The 24647-nt window shown below is 33.8% G+C and overlaps 1 protein-coding gene across 2 annotated transcripts in view; it reads right to left on the bottom strand.

The window, feature by feature from the left end:
• The window catches only part of LCORL (ligand dependent nuclear receptor corepressor like), a 150855-nt gene that overhangs the window by 29304 nt on the left and 96904 nt on the right, over positions 1 to 24647 (bottom strand). For both annotated transcript variants that reach the window (XM_046655816.1, XM_046655817.1), the window contains exon 6: positions 5584 to 5677. In XM_046655816.1, coding sequence (XP_046511772.1) covers positions 5584 to 5677 — 94 coding nt within the window. The remainder of the gene's footprint in view (positions 1 to 5583; positions 5678 to 24647) is intronic.

The following is a 24647-nucleotide window of genomic DNA, read 5'->3' as shown; positions in this document are numbered from 1 at the left end:
ATTGCTAATATTAATCTTAATAAAACTGCTTCCTAGAGTGAATCAAAGAAGTCAGTGTAGCCGTTTTTTTTCTTTTCTTTTCTTTTTTTTCTTTTACTGAATGAGTAAATCAATCACACACCAACAGTGTTGTAAATTTAAGTGCAAAAGCATTGAAGTGCTTTACTACAAATTACAACCTAGAAACACGTTAACTGAACAATTAAAATTCATACAATCAGATTTAGATATATAACAACACAAAGTAGGAACAGAATTACAGTACATTTACAACACAAGACAGATACATGAATTCATTAGAAAATATTGTAATAAATAATTCATGAATTATAGTGCAATTGATTTATGCATAAATATAACTAATTGCCTAACAATCAGTTTATATTAACAAAATCTGTCAAAATCAAGGCAGCCACAGAGTTTTACTAAATTACTGCGACAATGGAAATACTGCAATTAAAAAACAAATACAAGTATTTGCACTGTAAACAACTAAAAAAATCAGTCTCACTAAAGTTAGTATACAATTTAATATAAAATTGTCATTAGCTACCAGAAATGGTTTAAACAACTTTACTGAGCAGTAGTTTTCTAAAAACAGAGGCACTGTTTTTTCTTTTCCTTCTTTTTTTTTAAAATATAAAATACTTGAGGAACATTCAAATGAGTAGAAAGCACATAATGGTTGCTTTCACCTTCATTAAAAGTCTGCTGAAACTGGATTTTTCAGAAAATTGTCAATTAATAAGTAATAACTGGTAACTAAATTTATAAAGTACTTTGAAAGTTTAACATAAAGAATATCTTAATAGAATCACTGGGGGGAAGGGGAACCCATAAATTTCCCTGCCTTTCCAAGTTTGTATAATCAAAAGTTAACTCAATAATTAGAAACACTTTGTTTCTTTTAAAAGTTATGAGTTGATCATTACCTACAAACTATCAAAAAATATTTAATTTACTATTTCTGACCAAAAATAAATAATACAAGTACTAAAACGCTGCAAATTAACTATAATATTACCTATAAAACTACTGAGCACTGTGAAGTCAATAGCAAAATGATCCCTGATTTTATGAATCCTGTAAAGTTTTTGGTCAGGTCATCTTTTAAATGATATAAAAGTGTTCTGTAAGTATCCCTTTACTATAAACTTCTCAATCAATTTATTAATGTAAATATAGTGTGAGGAATAAAAAAGCTCAATACAATATAAATATTATGTAATGCATTCAAGCCCCCAAATTTTTGCAAGTAAAATTCTGTATAAAGAGGTCAATAAAATTGTGTTGAAACATTTACTTTAACTTTGTTTTTCACTGGGGGCGCGGGGGGCGGGGAGGGGAAATATATTAAATAATCCAAGTTCTGGCCCTCACAAAATATGGCTTAATTCTTTAAAAAGAAAGATGACCCTGACATCTGCTGTTTTGCAATCTATTATGTATACTTTCTTGGGGAAAAAAAAAAAGAGCAAGAGGATTCATACCCTAGTATGCAGGTAACATTAATTGCTGAAGAGGGTTCAGTATAGATCGAAGAGACCAAATATCTACTTGGTTGTGTATTTTCCACTCTTCAGTTTCCTTATACATATGTAAGCAGTTTTTCAATGTAATAGCTGAAAATCTCTTTAGTATTACATGTATATGTGATTATTAGATACACACAAACACAAGTGTAAAAACACAAGTATTTGACAAGGTGCACTTATTTTTTAAATTCAGCTTTAAGTATTCCTTTTGGACTTAGGAAAACTGGCTTAGAAAAATGATCAGAACCTGACTTTTAACAGAGCAAAGGGGCACTCGGAGAATTGTGAACATATGAAGCAAATCCCCAATCTTTATATGGAGGCACATGCTTTATAACATTTTACCACTAAAACTGCATACTCCATAAATCCAACATGGATACTCTGAACCACATTTTAAAACTGCTATATAAAAATTACTGGTCTCTTTTATGAGTCTAGTAAAAGTTAAAATGCACTGCCCAGCTTCTAACTACCCAATTAGTAGAGTTTACATTACTGAAAGTTCAAAACAGCTTCAGTGTTAAATATTTGTAAATCTATTTAAGACCCTGAACAAACTGCAAATTTGGTTATTAGCAAAATGATAATGTATCGCCCACCAAAATGAAATCTGTAATTCATTTTGATAAACTGAAAATGTTTTGAAATGTCACAGCAGCAAATATATTAAAGTTACACTGAGGTTTTTCAATAGTAGGAGTGTATCACAATCCTTAAAATTTAAAGTAGTCATAACATCAACTAACCAGCACATTTAAACCAAAATGATCATTCTCAAGCTTTTTCTGTGCACATTATAAACATGCTCTAAGTTGCATTCCAACTTTCTTTTCTAATCTTACACATTAGCTTATTTTTCAAATGAAAAACAAAATTAAATTATTTTAATAATTAAATTTAAATTACTTTTTGTTCTTAGTATTCCATCTTATATTAAAGGATTTTATAGCTCCTGGGGTTAACAATGTGTCAGTTTTTTTCAAAAAGTATATACCTTATAAACCCCAACTTCCTGCTAAAACAACTATTAAATGATAAATATTAAATTTCATTATACATATCATTTAAGGTTTTCTTGTCTATTCCTGGTGGATGCACTTGAGTGCATTTCATATTTCATAGAATGCACTGTAGTGTCCTAATACTGTATATATTAATTTTTCTTAGTATGGAGATAGCTGTGTATTTAAACTCTGATTGGTTGTTTGACGTACTTACAGTAACTGTAAGTATGTTAGGTAAAAATGTTTAAAAGCTATTAATATCATATTTCCATTATAAGATGGTTTAACTGAATGGCTGGGGTGGTCTTTCACCTATAAAAATGTTTCACTTGACAATTACTTGTTTTCCCACAACGCTTTATGCTATTGACTACTAAAGAAAACCTGAATCTTTTTCACCTATTTATACAAGGATTAAATACAAACTATCAGAATTAAGTAAGCAACTATATAATTCTGTCCACAGTGAAAACCCTGAATAAAACTTTTTTTCAAAAGGCATGTAAGTGGTTTTTGAACTGTAAAATTTCATGTCTCCTGTCAGAGTGAGCATCTGTAATTCCCACGTGTGTGTATATAGACACACAAATACACACCTGTGCACATACACACACACACACAAACACACATACACACACGCACATACACACGTACAAACATTTTCCTAACAAGTAATCTACACAGGCTTGCTGCTGTTTTTGCAGCTGCCAGTCCCTGAATCTGTCATATTATATAACCCAGTGTCTGGTAATCGGAGTTTCTTCTTCGGAGGAGTCTTCAGTGTTCCAGATCTTTCTTTTACCTTGTATTCTAAAGTGCTGTGAGGTACCCCATAAATTCCTTGTGCTTTGGAAACACTCATTTTTCCACTCATTACCATTGCAATAGCCTCTTCCATTATTTCATGATCATACTGCCGATAACGGCCACGTTTTTTCCTGGGCTGCTTATTATCTTTTCGATCAAATCCATCTTCAGTATTTTCAGAGGTTCCATCAACTGTTCCATTTTTAGAATTAAGACACAAAGGAGAGAGGTCCCCGTGTAGAAAGTAAGAGTCAACACTTGAGTGAGTTACGGGCCCAGAACATTCTATTTTGTTCTGTTTAGGGAGTATATTTTTCAGTTTTTGGAGAGCTGATCCTTCTAGGACTGGAGAGGTTTTGGAAACTTGATACATAACATCCAGCAGACCAGGACCATCAGGTTGTGGTTTTGAAACAGAACTTACTCGTAGTTGAGGAATTTTTAACTGTACAGTAGGATGTGAAGTTTCATATTGTAGGCTTTCATTTTTTTCTTTAAATTGAGTAACCATTTTCTGTAGAGTTAACTGATGGAGGTAACTGGAAGCTGTTGGGAATTTTAATTCTGAGGTTTCAAGTAGATTGAGTTTACTTTTCTCTGTGCGCTCTGCTTGAGCTCTTGCCCACAGGGCTACTTTTTGCAGCACTGCACAAGTTTCTTTACTGTCTTTATATGAGTAACTATCATTGAAATCTCGAGTTTTGTTTTTAAAAGATGCAGGCTTCCCTGCTGGTAAGGCTTCTAAGTGGAGAAGTAAAGTTTTTTGAGGTATGCCATAAAGTATGCCTGCTTTATTTATGTCCAGTGCTCCAGACTGAATGTCTTTCAAAGCTTTTGAGAGCAAACCATCTGCAAACTCAGCACTTCTTTCCACATAGTCCTCTCTGTTTCTGTGTAGTCTCCTGGATGGATGGAATGAAACGATGGTAAACTGATGCATGAGAGACTCTCACACAGCTATGGAAGGGGAGGGTCCACTCCTTTATTATACTCCTTGCTTAGGTAACATCACTGCTTATGACTCTTTTAAGTCTGTGAGATGTAGTAGTTACTCCTTAACAAAGCAAACGCTACAGTCCTGGTAGGACAATGTGTCAATCATACGGTGGCCTCAACGGGCAGACCTTCCAAGAACATAAAATCCTAACTCAGTATTTGTAAAAATATTCTCATGATGTTGCTATTCCTCTGACAGATGCTTGCAGAGCAACACTTATAATTTTTATTTGTACAATTAGACTTCCATTATAAAAAATACCCAAATCCTAAAGGAGTTTTTGTTAGTAGAAACGTGACGTTACCGCTAAACAAGTAATAAAAGAGTCAACCCCTTTAAAGGAAATTTGTAGCAGCAAGAATATTTCCAAACACAAATATGCCATATTTCCACAAGACCAATTTTTCTCTAGACAAAAACTTAAAATTTGAAACAGGTAGATAATTTATATTTGGATAATGTAAATTTTAGATATTATAAATGTTATTTCTATTTCAAATGTATCATTGTAATTTTCAGTTTCTCAAATAGAAAGCTTACGATACCTTATGACTCCAAAACTACTACAGCCTCAGTTGAAAAACTTACACTCTACATCTAAGATTTAAATGTGACAAAAAAAGCTTCCTATGCAGTTTATTAATGGGAAGATGCAAAAGTTACAAAAAACAATCCAAAAATCCAACAGAACAGCATTTCACTACTAATTATTTATTTAATTAATTTAATGACAGCTTTCAAAGCATGAAAGGACTTTTTGTGGTGATTACTAGATACATTAAGTAGTTTGCCACCACACCTAAAGCACAACGAAAAAAATGTAAACACTATAAGCTAGCTATAAGAATTAGTAAGTACAGTACTTTTAAAATTTGTTGATTGTTTAAAAAAATTAAATAGTGAAATTACATATTTCCCTTAAAATTGCCTCTTGAAAATTGAATTTAAAAATTCTCTTTACTCATCCTGCTTCTTAGTTTGTATTCTATGATTAAGTTGGCAGTTCATTTTAGTAACATGAACTAAAGTTTGGTGATTGTTCTGATAACTTTTCTTTAACAGAAAGAATAAAAAAGAAAGAGAAAGGACAAATGAAAGGTATGAGAGACACACACTTATGAGTGACAAACTCCCGGAGGAAAACTATATATGTCAATCTACTCAGAGTAGCATTAAGAGTTCTCTGCAGAGATAATTTTATATCAATATTAAATTACATTTCCTAGATATTGCTTACCCAGCCATTGAATTTTCAGAAGAAGGATCGCATATGGATGACTCTTCAGATTTTATGCTGGTTTTCTTTGTAGAGAGATCTAACACTCCATCCCCTATAATTTTTGCAAGAGAAAAAACTTCATATTTGTGACAGACAGGTAATCTTTACATTTCAACATTTCATATTTTGCTGATCTACTAATTCACGACCTAAAAATTAACAATTGTACTTGACACGTGGCCATTACCAACTCATCTCACGGTTTTAGCAACAGGACATGACTGCGAAGGCACTACACAGGAAAAAAGAAAAGAGGAGGAGCTAGCATTGGCAAGTGATATGAAGACACAAACAGGTTACGAAATAAAATCTGCTTAAAGTCAATCCTTGGTCACCTTTCCCCCTGTTTTGCAGTGAACAGTCATTTGACTGCTCATCCATGCCTGTTTTCTATTCATGGCTGCCCAGATGATGCCTTGGGAAAGTAGCAATGATATTAAGTTGTACAAAACATACAGCATAGAAAATATGATGACGAATAAGGGAACAATAATTAGCATTTACCAGGACTAGCAATATGTGGAACATACACTTTAGGTACAGTGTGACTCTATGTATAACCCATTTTTTTTAAAACTCACAATGTAAAATTATACTGTTTTAAATAATTGAAATGTACAACAGTTGAATTATTGCCTATGTAATATATTATGGTTGTATCTGTGATGGGATGAAGACATAACTTATAACAATATAACATTTTAGGAAAAATAACCTGTTAGAAACAACTGCCTAAGTATTTGTTGTTAAAATACAGTTATTTTATTACTCTAATACTGAATTGACATAAAACTTCAATGATTCGGACATGCTAATATGACGACCTTCAAGGTCAAAAAGAATAAACTATGAATTTAAAACACAGCAAGAAATAATACTGTGAATGTCTTTACTGATAGCTAAAAAATTGAAAGTTTAAGCTATATGAAAGGAATCATTATAAGAAAATAATGTTTAAAAAATATACTCAAAAATTCAACTAAGTTAAAAAAAAATTCAACTGTGGTTTATGATTACCATATAAATTTACCTAACACTTAAGTGTGCTGGCAAGATAAAGATGACAAAAAATAAAACATAACATCCTACCATCACCTACTATGTATAATTCAATAATAATCTGAGTGCTTACTATGTGCAAAGCACTGTCTTAGGAATTTGGAGAGCAGCAGTAAAAAAGGGCATACTAAGTACCTATTCTCGTGGTGCTTAGGATCTAGTGAGATAATTCACACACCACCACCACCACCAAACATATTTCAGGTTGATGCTCAGAGCTACTCTGGAAGGATAAAGCACAGTAAGCTGACAGAATAACAAGGGTAGGGCTGAGGAGGCTGCCATTTCTGGAGTGTTATCAGTCCAGGCCTCTTTGACTTGAACAGAGTCCTGAACAAAGTGAGGGTACCAGAACTAAGCAGATTATCTGGGGGAAAGCTTCTAGAAAAAACAGTTTGTGCAGAGGCTGTGATATGCAATCATGACTGGAAAGCGTGAGGAATAGCAAAGAGGCCAGGGTGGCTGGAGTGGAGTAAGCCAGGCTGAGTGAGATGAGATCAGAAATGCTGTAGGCCTTGTAGGCCATGGTAAGAAATTTAAATTTTATTTTGAGAGAGACAGGAAATCACTGGAGGATTCTGATCACAAGACTGACACAATTTAATTTACATTTCTAAAGGCGCAACCTGCTGTGGGGAGAATGAAGTGCAAGCGGAGAGGGGGAGCAGGGAAACCTGTTGGGAAAGTGCTGTGCTGCTTCTCATCTCTGGGCTTTCACAATCCCAGTTAGTTTCATCTACCTAGACGTCTCCTAATCCTCTCTTAGCCTCTCTTCCTTCTCTCCCCACACTCGCCCTAATTCTCACCAAACCTTACTCAGCATTCCATCATTCAGGACACAACTTGGACTTGGTTGATCATCATTTTCTAGGCTCCTAGACCTGCAACACTTACTTATATTATTTAGCACCTAGCAGGCTGTATTCTTGTTGCTTATATACTTACCAGTGTTAGCCACCAGACTATAAGCTATGTGAGGGCAGAGACATGTCTATTTTATTCACTGTTGTATCCTCACTGCCTAGAACAGTGCCTGGCACACAATAAGTGTTTAACAAATATTTGCTGAACAGAATTTGGAAGAACTGGAAGGCATTCAGTATGGCTACAGGTTAGAGTGCCTAGATTAAAAGGGTAAAATGGGAGACTGGACAGGTAACAAAGTATACGGAATATAGTACCTTAACCAATTATTCAATGAAGATCTTGCTCCAGTTTATCCATCCAGCCCAATCTCATGCTTTTTCCCCAAATCATCTCAACCCTCACTTGCTATCTAACCACCTGAAGTTCCTCAAACACACCACGTGGTGTCAGATCTCTCAAAATTGAAGTACATGGTTCCTTCTGCCTAGAATGCTCTTTTCACCTTTTCAACTTGCCAACTCCTATTCATCTTTAAAGATCCAGATCCTCCCAAGCAGAAACTGAGTACTTTTTCCTTTGTGTCAAAGGTGTCCTATGAAACTTATATACGCAATTCTAAACTTTTCTAGACTTTTGATACAGTTGATTTAAAATTATTACACAAACCAGAAAAAAGAAAAAGAGGTAGAGAGAACCTCATGTCTCTCTCCTTTACACTAGCTGTGCAAACTAGGCTGTAGCTCCCTAGCTAGAGCAATAAAGGTAATCTCGTCCTTTTTGTACCACTCCTTGACTGCTGGTTTGATAGCCACACACAATCCTGGTCATAGCTAATTTTAATCTTGAGGATGAGCCAGACCTAAGCCCTGTTCCATATTTAAGAGAGCAACTTAAATTACGTCTATACTCCTGATTCCTCTTCTTTAGGAACTCTAAACAGGTGAGACATGCTTTAATCTTTTTTCCATAACCCCTTCTCCACACCTAGGCCCATGTCAAAAGTTTTGTTCTAAAAGGATTTGCTAACTAAAGTAATACATTATAGTCTGTATCTAGTGAAAATGGAAAATATACACCTTCGACATATTTCTGCCACACAAGTCTTTAATCAACGAACATTTATGTAGTGAATACAAAATACATAAATATATAAGTAAAGGATTTTTAGATAAATTTAGTTATCTATAGAAAAAATCTCAGTTTTTGTTAGTATTATCACCTATACGAATGTATTTTGCTGAAATCATGATTCTTTTTTCCATCACAAAGGCTGTAGCTCAAGAGCTTAGAAAAATAAAAGGAGTTACCCCTAGGATTGTCTGGACTAGAAAAGCAAAAACAATAAGAGAGGGGGAGGTGTTGGCCCCGTGGCCAAATGGTTAAGTTAGCACTCCACTTCAGTGGCCCAGGGTTTCGCCAGTTCGGATCCTGGGTGCAGACATGGCACCGCTTATCAGGCCATGCTGAGGTGGCGTCCCACATGCCACAACTAGAAGGACTCACGACTGAAATATACAACTAAGTACTGGGGGGGGGGGGGGGCTTTGGGGAGAAAAAGGAAAAATGAAATCTTTTAAAAAAAAACAAAAGAGAAAGGGAAAGAGAACTTGGGAAGAGGGACTGGGGATAAAGGGCATTTTCTTGCTCCTGTTAATAATTTATATCTAGCTGAATGGTGATTACATCTATCAGCATCACTCCTTCACAAAAGAGGTATCATATCATAACTAGATTCTGCATGTAATATTTCCAAAGTACTAATTAACTTGATGGATAAAAACTAAGCACATACTATGCTAAATTCTCTATGGCAATATAAAATAAGTAGAAGACAGAGAAAGAGAAAGATTGAAATTTATTTACCATTCACCTCTTGGTAGGTTCCTAGGCTGTTTTAGTTTTTCACTATTACAAACAACGCTGAAATGAAATCTATCTAAATGTTTTCTTGTGTCTATGTACAAGAATTTCTCTAAGATATACACCTAGAAGTGAAAGTGCTAGACAGTAGGGTATGTACATTTTGAACTTTAGTATACATTACCAAATTTCTTTCCCACATCCTTGACAACACTTGGTGTTGTTGAGATTTTTAATTTTTGCTAATCTGATGAGAAAGAAAAGCAAGTCATAGGATTAAATTAACAAGAGTGCATTTGGTATGCATTTATGTGAATTGTTAAAGTACGCAAAACTATTTTGCTTATAGATGCATAAATAGGTATTATTAGTAGTTGCTCCCAAGGACAAATGAAAGGATGTAAGTTACTTTAGAGAAAACGTGTCAGAAGCAAGTACAATCAAATAACACAATTATTATTTCTGAGTGACAGGAACATGATTATTATGCTGTATTTTTCAGTATATTTAAAGATCTTCCTAATAATAAACACAAATTATTCCCATTTACTGGTTGTAGACTGGACATTAACATCACAATTTAATTATTTCTGATCAAAAACTAATGCAAAATGTGTAGAATTAAAAAGAGGCCAATGTAATCTTTCAACAGGATCAGGTAATTGTTGTATATATGACGCTACCAGAGATAACTTTTAACATGGACTGTGTTTGAAAAAATTGAAACCATGACCAAATCGGGCAGTATCTTGAGTATTAACATTTTATTGGGATAATTTTCTTAGAATTCACCTTCTGTTAAAATCAAGATTTGAATTTTCATTCACAAATTGTTCTCAGTTCTGTGTTTTCATGCGAATTCCTGATAAAGGAGCTATTTAAAGCAGACAAATGCAAGCCTCATAATATAGAATTGTTTCTCACCTCCTCCAAGGACACCATTCTTTCTCATCTCTTATCTAGCCTTTGTCCATTCAAAGTATGCTCTGTGCTCTTAGCCTGGCTAACTTCTACACATCCTTCAGGATCATCCCTTTAAAGAAGGTTTTCTTAATTTTTCCCTACCCTTCTTTCATACTCCCACAGCACCCTTTGTATTCTATACTGTGTTTATGATATGTTGTTATAATTTGCCTACTTTAGTACCTAAAGTCCAATATTATTGTGAGGAGTTAGTAACTATGTCTAATATCTATTTAAGATTTATATATAATTACATATAATTACTTGGCTGATTTTCTCACAAGACTCACTTCCCAAGCAAGGGCCAGAAAGCAATAGTACCTCAACAAAGCCTTAGTGACTGACTCATCATCGACTCACTCAATTCTGTAACACCAAGTACTAGCAGGGAACATTGTATATATAACAGATTTAGACTGACAAATAGTCATGAAATCAATGAACTTTGTTCAGCTAGAGAGAAAATGACAGCACAGTCAAAAGTTTGATACCTATATGGGAAAGTTTCACATAAAGAGAAACTCCATTTACGTTAAAGAGGCTAAGAAGGGTTTTTAATAATCAATTTCTATATTCGTTAGGTTCTAATAATCATACAGATTTTTCTTCAGAAATATTGTCAAGATTGATGATCACTTAATTAAATATGAATATTAAATATATTAAAAACATATTAACCCCTGACATGTTATTGGTCTCCAGCTGCTATACCAAGCAAATCACCAAGCTCAGTCCATACTTGAGTACCAACATGAGTTAAAGGATCTTTGAAGTCACATCACCTATCAACATTAAATATTTAACTATCAGTGAGATTCAGTACATGAAGGCAAGTGAATTTTAATGAGAGGAGAAAATATCACATAAACTTTATGTTGTCTGGACAAAGGGAAAATATTCCAATTAAATTTCATAAAAATGCTAATCACAAGCAATATCACTGCTAGTGATTATCAAAATCACTGCTATTTAACATTTAATACTGTTTAATGCAAACCTATGTTAATAGTCTTAATAAATACCCTAATGCTCTTTCTACCTTAAGTCCGATCACTTCTTACCTATCTCCTTAAATGGGTCTTCTTGTCTTTCCTTTAGCCCCTCAATGTATTGTTCTAGTCAGTTTTTGGCTCTTTCTAGTTTTTTCTTACTGTACTCTCTAGGAGATTCCTACGATTTCAATTATTAACCATTTATATTCAACTCACTTCTAGAAAATATTAGTAACTTACTTAAAATCCAAATATATAAAACTATATTTTTCAATAGTGTACATATGTGCAAAACACTACACTAGGAGCATTACATGTCTTAACCCATTTAGTCCTGACGCAATCCAATATACAAATAGGTTTATATATTTTTAGAGTCTTAAATATTTAAAAAATGGTTGTATGAACTATGGTACTCTCACTTGCTTGAGAATTAGGTTTAACATATCCATTAAGGAAATTAATAAAACATAGGAAACTGTGAATGCTATTATGATGTTTTAAAAAAGAGGATATAAAACTGAATGAATAGAGATATGTAACTATCTAAAAAAATCCAAAAAATCAAATAAAATAAAGAATAAAATTTGGAAGTAAATATACCAAATGGCAACAATGGTGATGTCTGACGACAATTTGAGCAGTTAAAATATGTGTATGGGCACATACTTGCATACATGTGTATATATGTGTGTGTGTATGTATATATATACATATATATACACATAACATATATTATCTCTCTCTCTATATACACTTTTTGGTTTTCCCCAAGTTTGCCATAATGAGTATATATTAATGAAAAAACTCACAAACTTATTAACAAAGTAATACCAAAGCGTAAAAACATTCCCTTGGGTTTATCCAAATTTTATTTTAAATTGTTTTTATTGTTACTACTTTAACCACTGAGTTAAACTTTCAGAGTCATGCGGGAAATAATCAACATAACATCAGAGTAGGACATCGATTAAGCCTTAACATTGGTTCTTCTTTCCCTCATTTGCCTCTCTCTGCAAGTCAAACACTTTTTTAAAAGGGAAGGTTATTACCTTCCTGATGTATTTTATTTAGTGCATATATAAGTGAAATCTCACAGAATTAATTCATCTACTATTTATTAATAACGAGGAGGGACAATATAAATCAGAGTAAAGTGTTTATAGAAAATTTAGGATGTAAAAATTAGTAATACTACATTAACTAGGAAAATATTACTGGTAAAATTGAACAAAGTTTCTGCACTTCCACCAAATGCCATATTAGAATTTCATTTTAGTTCTTTTTTCTTTCTTCAGTTACTCCTACAAGTACCGAACTAAAGCAAAGTTTCAAAAGCCTTCAAGTCAATACCTTGAAAACATTTAAAAAAGAGCTCTCTTTTTTATCCCATGCATTGCACTACTTTATCCTCTAAGTTAAAGTTTTAACCAAACATTTTATTTAAAAAGTTGAATGTACACTTATTACACCAATGTCATATTGGATAGGTTTGCTGACCATACGTTTAATAGCCTTTTCATGCCCATCCAAAAATGACTTATAGGAGTTTTAAAAAACTTTTTATTGAAATGACATCCATAAGAAAAATGCACATAAGTACATAGTTCAATGAATTTTCACAAACTGAACATTCCTATGTAAATAGCACTTAGATTACCACTATCAACCCAGAAGCCACTACCTCCACCATCCCCCCACCCCGCTCCTTCTGGTTACTAACTCACCCCTTGACTTCTAACAGCATTATGCATACTCTTTGATGCAGCAATTTCACTTCTAGGAATTTGTTCTAAGGTAAAAATTAACATTTAGTGCAAAATCTTAGCTCAAGAATGTTTACTTATATATCCAAAGATACCGAACTAAATATAATGTGATCCTTCCACAAAATACAATACTATGTGGTTAAGTAAATCAATTTAACTATTAAAATGATTCTGCAGAAAAATATTTAGTAACATAAGGATGTTAAAAGTATTATTTAAAAAACACAATTTACAGAGAATTACATATGATTTGCGGTAGTGAGTTCTGGGAGGACAGAGAGAGAGAGTGTGTGTATTCTTTCCAGCAAATGATTTGAAAGGATTTCAATCTTAAGTTTTCAAACTTAATGGGAGCAGTGACATCTGGGTGGATAAGCAAAGGATAAATTTTCTTCATTTGCTTATTTATTTTCTAGTTCTTCTACAACACATAGCTTTTATAGTCCATTCGTTCAATTAATACTTACTGAGTGGCTATAAATATGCCAGTCATTTTTGTAGGCACAAAGGAACAGTAGGGAACAAGATAGAAAATGTTCCTGCTCTCATGGAACTTACATTCTAGTAGGGTAGACAAAGAAAAGATAAACAAATCAATAAAAAAATAATTTCACAAGATGGTAAGACAGAAGAGAGCAATGACAATGGCAAGTAGAAAGAGTTTACTATGTTGGAATAAATGACCAGGCAAAGCCGCTGGGAAGGTGATTTGTTCTTATTTAAAAAAGAAATTTTATTAAGATAAATTTTAAACATACAAAAGGATAGAACGATTCCCCCTTACATCCCCTCTTCAGTTTCACCAATTACCTAGATTTATGCCACACCTGTTCTATTTATTCTTATTCACTTAGGTATTTTAAAGCTAATTCCAGATGTCACGTCATTTCTACACTCTGGTGCATCTTTAAAACACATGGAGATTTTCAGTGTAACTATAACAATTCCCTGCTATCGTCTAATACCTGGTTTGTGCTGAAACTTCCTCTAGTGCGTCCAGAATGTCTTTTTACAGTTAGTATGTTCAAATTAGGGGCTAATTTGTCTGTTATATTTGATGGTCATGTCTCCTAAATCTCAGAAAACTTTTGAGCAGCCTTTTCCCTCATTTTTTAAAACAATGACATGGACTTTCTGAAGAAGCCAGCCATCAATTCTACTAGAGAATGTCTGATATTATGGTTTCTTCTGTTTGCTTTCCTGTGGTGTCATTTACGTTATTCTTGCATTTTCCAATAATTATGATAAACTTGGAATTAATTCTAATGCTAATGGCTCTCAAACTTTTGGATCTCATACTCTCTTTTCACTCTTAAAATTACTGCAGACCCCCAAAGAGCTTTTGTTTAGGTGAGTTATATCCATTTATATTTATCATATTATAAATTAAACTGAGAAGTTTTAAAAATATTTTTAATTGATAACAATAACTCTACAAATGTTAATGTTCATAGAAACATTTTTAACGAAAAATAACATTTTCAAAATTAAACACTAAGAATTTTTTTACTTTAAAGTCATCTCTTTATAATGTCTAGCTTAATAAGAGATAGCCAGATTCTCATATAGGCTTCCATATTCAATGTGTTTAGATATTACATATCACGTAGCCTCTGGCTGACTCAACTACATACACACTGTGGAGAGAATGAGATTAAAAAGAGCAGAAAACGTCTTATTATTAGTGTTGTTATTATTAGTTTTGACCCGGTGTATCCCCTCAAAGTGTTTCAAGGAACTCAGGGCTTTCTGACCCACACTTGAGATCAACTGGCCTAAAGAATTGCTTAGCTTCATGTTTGACGATTTTGGCACAAATACTTCACAAGTGATGCAACATATCATGAGGCACATAAAGTCTATTTTCAATGATGCTCCAGTGATCACTGTGTTCTGACGGTGACAGTCTGACGTCTCCATTGTAAAGTTCCCCAAGCAACCTTTCCTCTAATAGTTTTATCTTCTTCTGATGATGTTTGATTCAATTATCTTATTAGGAGGTGCAAAACAGTAATATCTTAAGTCTATCATGCTTTTCATATTTATTAGCTGGAATTCTTTAAGAATCGTCCTTAAATGAAGGCTATTTGGTTGTCCTGATATAGAATTTGTACAAGAAAAGCAAGGTAAATGCTTAACTATTTCCTTTAATTGCTCATTTTCACAGTGAAGAGTTGACATGTTACATATCTCCAAAGAAAACTAATGACTTTGAGGGGCCCTTTTGGTTTGTTTTTGCAGGGAAAGAGTCACCCTGAGCTAACATCTGTTGCCAATCTTCCACTGTTTTTTTTTCCCCTCCCTGAAACCCCAGTACCTACTTGTATATTCTAATTCTTCTATGTGAACTGCTGCCACAGCAGGGCTACTGACAAGTGGTGCGGTTCCACGCCGGGGAACCAAACCTGGGCCACTGAAGCAGAGCGTGCAGAACTTAAATCACCAGGCCATCCTGGCTTGGCACTTTTGTTTTTTATTATAAACTAATGGATTTTAAAACATTTAATATTTTTCAGTTGCAATTATTCATCCTTTTGATGCTCAAATGGTCTCATATTTGGCTAATGGGGAACCCTTAACGCTGGCTCCTGTTTTCTTTTGACAAATTAGTCTTTGGAGTTTTCTTACTCGTTGGCACAAGATGTTCCAGGCTCATCTTGTACATTTTCTGATACAGACCAGGATTCCAAGGAGGCCCGCTTCCTTTTAAAGGAAAACAATGTTTAAAGACCACAGTCCAATGCCTCTGAATTGTCACTGCTTGTAGGATATTTCAGTGGTCAGACTAGGAAATGTGTATTTTTGAAAAGAAAAATAAACTGTGAGTTTGCACTGACATTTCCAATCCACACACAATACAGGGTTTTTCCCTCTTTGATTTTACTCTTGTTCACTTCTCTTACCTTGAAAATCTTGGATTCCTAACAACGTTAATATGATTATGTATTTGATTTATCCTATAGATTCAAAATAAAGTGATAATATTATTACTAATATTAATAAAAGGAAGTTTAGGGTTTCTTTGAAGCACTCCTTGTCCTTAGAATATATTCCACTAAGAACATACAGTCAAAATATTGGGTAAAGTCACCTGACATAATTCTTTTCTCAGTGTCAACATGTTACTAACTTGATGCAACGAGGCTTATTTGTTAATTTTTTTTCAAATTTTAGGGATTACTTTACTTATTAAAATGTTTATTCTTTGGAGTATATAGACAATTTTACATAAAAATACATAACAAGGTCCATTCACAGCACTTCTATCTTGTCCCTTCCACCTCATTTACTTCATCACCTTATAGGTAACCACACATTAGCTTTTATCTTCCCTGCTTTGTTTACACAGAATGTATAATATATACTATTCTGTATCTTGGAATTATCAGCTAGTAATAAAACCTGGGAATGTCACTATAAAGAGATCTTTCTCACCACTTTTTTTCAGATGCTCAGTCTTCCACTATGTGGGTGTACAATAATTTATTTAGTTAACCATTTGGGTTATTTCCAAACCCTTGCTATTATAAATAATGCCCCCCCAATGAATATATATCATTCCACATTGGTATAAGTGCAATTATAGGCTTGATTCTTTGAAACGGGATTGCTGGGTCAAAGGGTAAATGCATATACAATTTAACAGATATTGTCAATACCCCTTTATAAGGATCTTACTAGGTGTATTCCCTCAGTAGTGCATGAGAGTGCCTATTTCTCCACAGCCTCACCAAACAGGTTATATTCTTATATTTGAATTCTTATCAGTCTCATAGGTGTGAATCATATATGAGTGGTGTATTTTCCTATGTTTAAAGGCTTTTGAAACTTCTTCTATGAATTGACAGTACAATTATGCTCATTTTCTCAGTCAGGTTGTTGATCTTTTACTTCTCCAATTTTTTTTGTTTTTTGGTGAGGAGGATTGGCCCTGAGCTAATATCTGTTGCCACTCTTCCTTTTTTTGCTTGAGGAAGATTGGCCCTGAGCTAACATTTGTGCCATTCTTCCTCTATTTTCTATGTGGGACGCCACCACAGCATGGCTTGATGAGCAGAATGTAGGTCCACGCCCGGAATCAGAATGCATGAATCCAGAGCTTCCGAAGCAGAGCATGAAAACTTAACCACTAAGCTACCAGGCTAGCCCCTTCTCAATTTTTTTTAAACTCATAATGCAACAGATGACTATTAGTCCTCTTTTTTTTTTTTTTTGCTGAGGAAGATTCGCCCTGAGCTAATATCTGTGCCAATCTTCCTCTATTTTGTATGTGAGTTGACACCACAGCATGGCTAACGAGTGGTGTAGGTCTATGCCCAGGATCTGAACCCACGAACCCAGTCTGCTGAAGTGGAGCACACCAAACTTAACCACTATGCTCCAGAGTCAGCCCTGTTTAGTCCTTTATGTTACAACATAAATTGCAAATATGTTTTTCACAGAATGCTATTTGCCTTTTGATTTTTCTAACGGTGCTTTCTTCTCTATCACACACAAGTTATTTTTATATACTGGAATTTATCAGTCTCTTATTGTTAAGATGGTATTCCAGTTGAGATATAAATTATAAAAAGGAACAAGGCAGAGAAACATGAAGGTCTGAAGGTAGAGTAAGCCAAGCAAAGCAATCAGCAGGAGCGAAGGTTCTGTGAAATGAGCACTGCACGTGTCAGAAACAGTGTGACCTACCTGCACAGCCTAAGCAGGAAAAGAGGGAATGGAATAAGTCCAGAGAGGTAGGCAGGGACAAGATCTTAGCAAAACCAAAAAAGTCGTGGAAAGAAATTTAAATTTTATTCTTCATGTAACAGAAAACAAAGAGGAGTTTAAATAGAGAGGTAATATCAGCTTTACTTTATTCAACCTAAGCATGAAAACCCCATTTTGGCACACTGATAACTTCAGAGTTATATTAAGATACATATTATGAAAGTTATCTCTTTGGAGGGAAAAAACATGAAGAAATTACAAGGAAAACAAAAACCCAATAAACTGTCACTTGGAAACCACGTGGTGATAAAGTGGCCAATTTATATCAAACTACAATGAAAATCCAGGAAAAATGTAATGGCTACAAAAGAAGTTGACTTCTGTCTGTCTTTCTTTTTATGCTTCATACAGCTGATTAAGTTAGTCAAGTGATGGTGTGCTTACATGGTAACATTTATGGAACTTCTGAATTTAAAGTGCATGGCTTTTTGTTAGTGATATTCTTTACAAAACAGAAAAATCTAGCTAATATATACTGTAACAATTATATTTTTTGACATGCTATAATTTGACTTTATGGAAAAAACTCTGAATAGTCTCTTGATTTTGAAGTGACTGAGACAATCTTTATATAGTTCCTCAAACATCCCTGATTTGTTCCTGCCTTTTTTGATTTCTGCTATTTTTGTCTTTGTCTTTGATATTTCTTCTGCCTGGAACGCCCTGCCTTCAGATCTCCATATGGAGGACTTCTCACTATTCAAGTCTCTGCTCAAACTCACTTCTTCAGGGAGGCCTTCCTGACCACCTTACCTAAAATAATCCTCCCAGTCACTCTTAATACCTAGATTTGATTCTTTTGTAGAATTAAGGGCACACTGACAGCCATATTTCAAAAAAGTAGCAAATAACTTCTGGAAATGAAAAATATAATAACAAATTAGAAACTCAAGATACAAGTTAAACAGGGATTAGAATAGCTCAAGAGAGAATTAGTGAATTTGAAGACGGTTCTAAATAAATAAATCAGGATGCAAAAGAAAGAGACAAAGAGTTGGAAGATATGAAAGAGAATATAAGATATGGAGGACAGAATAAGATTCAAAATATGTCTCAGTAGATTTTGACAGGAGATAAAGTGAGAGTTACGATATATTTGAAAAGATGATTAAAATATCACAATTGATGAAAGATATTTGTCCTCAGTTTTAGGAAACATATGACTCGCAAGCAGAATAAAAGAAATCTACACCCAAACATATCCAAGACAACCTGCAGAACACCATAAACAAAACAGAGAGACTGAGAGAGATAGAAATGCTAAAAGTAGCATGTGAAGACTACCTACAAAGGAAAGCCCATTAGTTGGGCAGTGATAGCAATAATGGAAGCCAAGACACTGTCACAGCAGCAGTGTTGAGAAAAAAAATTCGTTAGTTTTTCTGGGTACACACAAGTCTAGGCTATCTTTCAAGAACAAAAGTAAAAAAGAAAAGAAAACAGAATAAGAAACAAAAAAAATCTGAGAGCTTACTATGAATAGACCCTTATTAAAGGAATTTCTGATCCCAAAAGAAAATCTGAGATATAGCAAGGAATGGTGAGCAAAGGAAAAGGTAATTATGTATGTAAATCTAAACAAAACCTGATGATATGAAACAAAGAGTTAAAATGCTTAAATTGTGATATCATAAAAAGAGAACTAAAGCACTGATAAAATGGCAGTAAGTGTCAGGGGAGGTGACAAGTTGAAAGACTCTAAGTTCCTTATATTAACTGTTAATTACACATTAAAAAATTGCTAGAGTAACCACTAACAGAATAGCAATAGAGTATATAACTTCAAAATTAGCAAAGCAAAAAAGTGAAATAAAGGAAAAAATACAATCTAAAAGAAAAAAACAGAGGAGGAAAAAAAGCTTGACAAAGAGAAAGCACAAAATAAGATGGTGGAAATAAATAATTACAAGGGTGATGAGTGCTACAAAAGAATACAGGATGCTATGGGAAAATAGAAAAGGAGACCCAAACTAAATTTTGGTGAGAATTAATAATGTGTGTGTGTCTGTGAGCATCCAATTTAGGAGGTGTGGGGGAAGTTCTCTTAGAGAATTGATGTTTAAAATGAGACCTGAAAAAAAAAATGAGTAAGATTTATTTAGAAAACATTGGTAGGAGCAGGGAATGGCTTCTACAGAGAGGCAACAACACATGTGAATGCTGTGAGGCCAAAGGGTCTGACATCTTCAAGAAACTGAGAGAAAGCCAGTATGAAGATTAAAGAGAGACACAAGACGAGCTAAATCGGGAGAGGCTGGATCTGGGTGAGTTCAGGATTTTAGACTTTATCCTAAGGATAACGTAAAGCCATTAAAGGGTTTTAAGAAGATGAGTGGTATGCCTGGACTTGGAATTTTTAAGTATCACCTGTTTTTTCTATCCCTAGAGTCCGAGAAGGTTAGATTGGAAAGGACACAGATCATCTAGATATAAGATTTTATTCTTCAGGTTTACTAAAATATGGCGTCTTCTCAAGCATGGAACATAATATTTTCTTCTCTATGTCTTTAGCCTTGTAAAACAAAAGCTCATCATGGAAAAACAAGATGGATGATTTTATTGCTTTCATTAGTAGATACAGAAATATCTTCTGAACTGAATTTTTAAAACTGCTGAGTATTTTGCTAACAGAATAACAACAGACTTCATTTATAAACAGCACAGTTGAACATAGTATCATAAAACCATACACGGCTCCCTTAATCACAGTTTAACATCGCAGCTGACAACTCCATCTACCTTAATCTAGGCTAAGAAATCATAGTAGTGGTGGCGACACAAGCAACAAAGAATACTTACTGACGACTAAATACATCACTGAAATTCATGTAGTGTATTCAATGCAGTCTCCCAAATGCTCACTTGAAGCCTAGTTGATATTAGTCTCATACATAATTTGTTTAAAAAAAAATCTTACTCAAACTAGGAGATGTAATTTGTAAAGCTCAGCCTACTGATAAGGTGAAGCAATAATAAAATTTTTTTTTACTCATCTGCTTCCAATTAGCTTAAGGGAAAATAATTCTAAAGCTGCCAAGTTATTACAAGGCAGTGCAATAATTAATCTTCATCATGGACACTTAATGTTCCATATATTGTTTAAGAAATTACCAAGATATTTCAGGGTATTTTCCACCCAAAATGTTTAAAATAAAAAATTTCATGGCTAAAAAAATCACAAATCCAACGATCAAGTCTCAATTCTCCTTTTAGTTGTCAGGAGCATTTGAAAATAATGAAGATTTTTGATCCAATAAATCCAACATGTCACATATCATACATGCTCTAGGGATACGAAAGCGCATAGACAGCTTCCTGCTCCCAAAAGTAGATTATGATGGGGAGATAAACATGCAAACAATTACAGTGCAGTGAGAAACTGATGATAATGAGAATTCTACCAGAATATTCACTGGACGTCATGGGAGAAAAATACACCAACAAGGCCAGTGAAGTGCTGCTGTTTCACCTCTGCCCGCTTGTGATTTTGTTTTGTATAGCACTGGCAAATTCTTCATGGTTGTCACGATAATGATAACGGTCCAGAAGTTGCAAATTTCTTCCTATACTTTGGAATTTAGAAGAAGTGTTTACTTTGGCCCCAGATTAAAACTGAAATTAAGAAAAGAAAATTGATATGCTAACGTTATTTCTACCTGTTTTTTAACTTAGTCTGCCAGGGCAAAGAAGAATCATTGGTAGAAGCAATGCATGACTGACTTCCTTGCAATTTCTGAGGCTCAGCATATTTAAATAAATCTGCAGGCATGAAAGTGCACAAAGAAAAACCTCTAATATTTGAAACACCTGGTTAGAAAGTACAATGCAGAGGCAAATGGGAATATTTTCCTCAGAGTAACTATATTTTAAGTCAGTTTAGAGTTTGTGGAAGACGGGGCAAGGAAAATGAGGAGTACAGAAGCAGACTTATGGAGAACAATTAAAGAAGCTGAAAAGATTTGCATGGAAAACAGAGGTTTAGAGAAACATCATAGCTTCAACAAATATTTATAGTACCAAGTAAAAGGACTAGACTGTCTCATTGTTCAGATGGAAAAAAAATTTCTAGAAGTTAGCATGGAAAAGAGAAGTCTTGGAGATATAATTATTTTGACAAATATTTACAGTACTATTTAGTGAAATATTGTTGCAGACGAAAAAATATAAAACAAAGGGTGGATGTTTTAGAGATATGAGCTTAATTATCAGAGCTGTCAAATAAAGATTTCTTTGCAAGTACTTATTGTCAATCAGAGGTTGAATTACCATCTGTTATACTTTAGAATAAAAGAACCCTATATTATGATGGAGGCATAACAGGATATTCCTTGGAGCACTCTTTTCTTTGCTTATTTGGCTATTCTGTTATCTTCTGACAACTGTTTTTGCCTAGTTTTCTAAAGAGTTGTGTTTTTCTCATTGGCTGTAGTTTTGTTTTGGTAGTTGAAAGGTTGTTATTCACATCAGTTGTAAACACTGTCTCCAAATTTGAGGCTTTAATTTTCCCTCTGTTCAGTGACTTTTATAATACTTTAGTTTTGCATTTCAGTATAGCCAAATTTATAAAATTGTTATACGGATTGTTATTCTTGCATATTAAGAAATTTTTCCTTATTTTCAGTTCATTAAGGTATAATCCTATATCTTCTCTAACTTTCAGTTTTGCTTTTTTACATTTAGCCCTTTAACCCAACTGGAATTATTTTCGCAAGTGGTGTGAGGTAGGAGTCCATCTACTTTTTTCCCTCCATGTGGGTAACCAATTGCCCCTATTTATTGAATAGGCCATTCTTCCCAGTGATTTATAATGAAATCTTGACTTGTACCAAGATTCCACTAACATTTGGAGAGTTTCTGGGCTCACTAATCTTTCTAAACTAATAATTCGTTATGGCAAACAGCATTGTGTTTTAATTATTGCACCAAATTAGTCTTGATATGTTTTAGAGCAAGTCCTCACCACCTTGACTTTGTTATTCTTGATCCATTAAGTATTGCTCATAAATTTAGGATTGGCAAGTCCCTTCCCACAATAAACCCTATCAGAATTTTGACTAGAATGACCTTGAATTTGTTAGTGCATTAAGGATGAACTGCTGTCTTTTAGAGTCTTTCCAATCATTTAAAATATAATCACTCACTTTGAGAGTCTTCTTCTATGTCCTTCAATAAAGTTTTATAATGTTCTCCATAAGGTCTTAAACAGTTTATCAGTTCCATTCTTAGGTGTTTTAATGTTTTTTTCTGCTTTTGTTGCTATTGTAGATGAGATTTTTTTTAAAAACTGGACTTTCTAATTGGGTGGTTGCTGATATGAAGTAATACATACTGATCTTGTGAGTAGTACCTTTTCTGAATTTTTTAATCAATTCTAAAAGTTTGCTTAGATATTCCTTCATATTTTCTACAACACAATCATACTGTTTGTAAGCACCACAATTTTGCTCATTCATTCCTTATTGCTATTGCTTATTTTCATACTTCTATTTTTTTCTCATCATGTTACATGAGTCAGGACCTCTCACAAAAATGCTGAAAATTGGTGATAGTGTTCATTTTTGTCTTGTCCATTACTTTAAATTATTAGATTATTATGTTTCTGATAGCAGTAATGCTCATCTATTCTTGGTTTGATAAGCATTTTTTATCATAAAAGGGTCAGTTTTTGTAGAATTTTTTTCTGTATCTATCAGGATGATATTGCTTTCCTTTTTTTGCATAATGTGAAAAAAGATCTCTCAAATGCAGAATTGTCTGTGCTTCCCTAGTCATTATTTATTATGTTTTTATATTTCACTATATTCAATATGCTAATACTTATTTTGGATTTTTGCACCTGTGTTTCTAAGTAAGACTGGTTTGCAACTTTCCCTTCTTTTGCTATCTTTGTCTGGTTTTGGTATCAAGATTATATCAGTTTTCCCCTCTTTTCCATTCTTTAAAATAGTCTGCAAAAGATAGGAATCATCTGTTGCTTTAAGGTTATATAAAGTTACCTGTAAACTCATTTGGTATTGAGAATTTTACAGATTTATAGGTTAAACTATCCATGAATTATCTACATTATTCATGGTTAGATTATCTACTGGATTTATGATTACATTATCTAATTTGAATAAAGTAATTCACAAAATGAACAACTAGCTTAAATGGTACTGTTAAGAAATTATAGATTGGGGCCAGCCCTGTGGCTGAGTGATTAAGTTCACGTACTTGGCTTCGGCAGCCCAGCATTTGCCGGTTCAGATCCTGGGCATGGACCTACGCACCGCTCATCAAGCTATACTTTGGTAGTGTCCCAGACAGAAGAACTAGAAAGACCCACAACTAGGATATACAACGATGCACTGGGGTTTCAGGGAGAAAAAAACAAACAAGAGGAAGATTGGCAACAGACAGCTCAGGGCTGATGTTCGTCACCAAAAAGCATAAAAAAACACTATAGCCTGAGAATAATATGAAAAATGTAAGCATTAGCTAATAACAAACTAACAAACAAAGGGCAGAACTAACACTGCTACTACTAGTATGAGCACTTTATTGATTATACTGTACAGAAAAACAGGGAAATCAGGCCAAAATTTTTTCTAATTCTTAAGAAAACCATTTGAAATACAGATTTATACCTTCTATCATTATTCATAAAACTCTCCCAAAGTCTATATTGTGTAATAAGATACTGGCGGTAAAGTTATCATGATTAACAAGTCATTTTAAAACTGTTATCTTTATTTCAACCTTA

This window comes from Equus quagga, chromosome 3 (genome assembly GCF_021613505.1).
Source record: "Equus quagga isolate Etosha38 chromosome 3, UCLA_HA_Equagga_1.0, whole genome shotgun sequence".
Lineage (NCBI taxonomy): Eukaryota > Metazoa > Chordata > Mammalia > Perissodactyla > Equidae > Equus > Equus quagga.
This window is presented reverse-complemented; position numbering and strand designations above follow the sequence as displayed.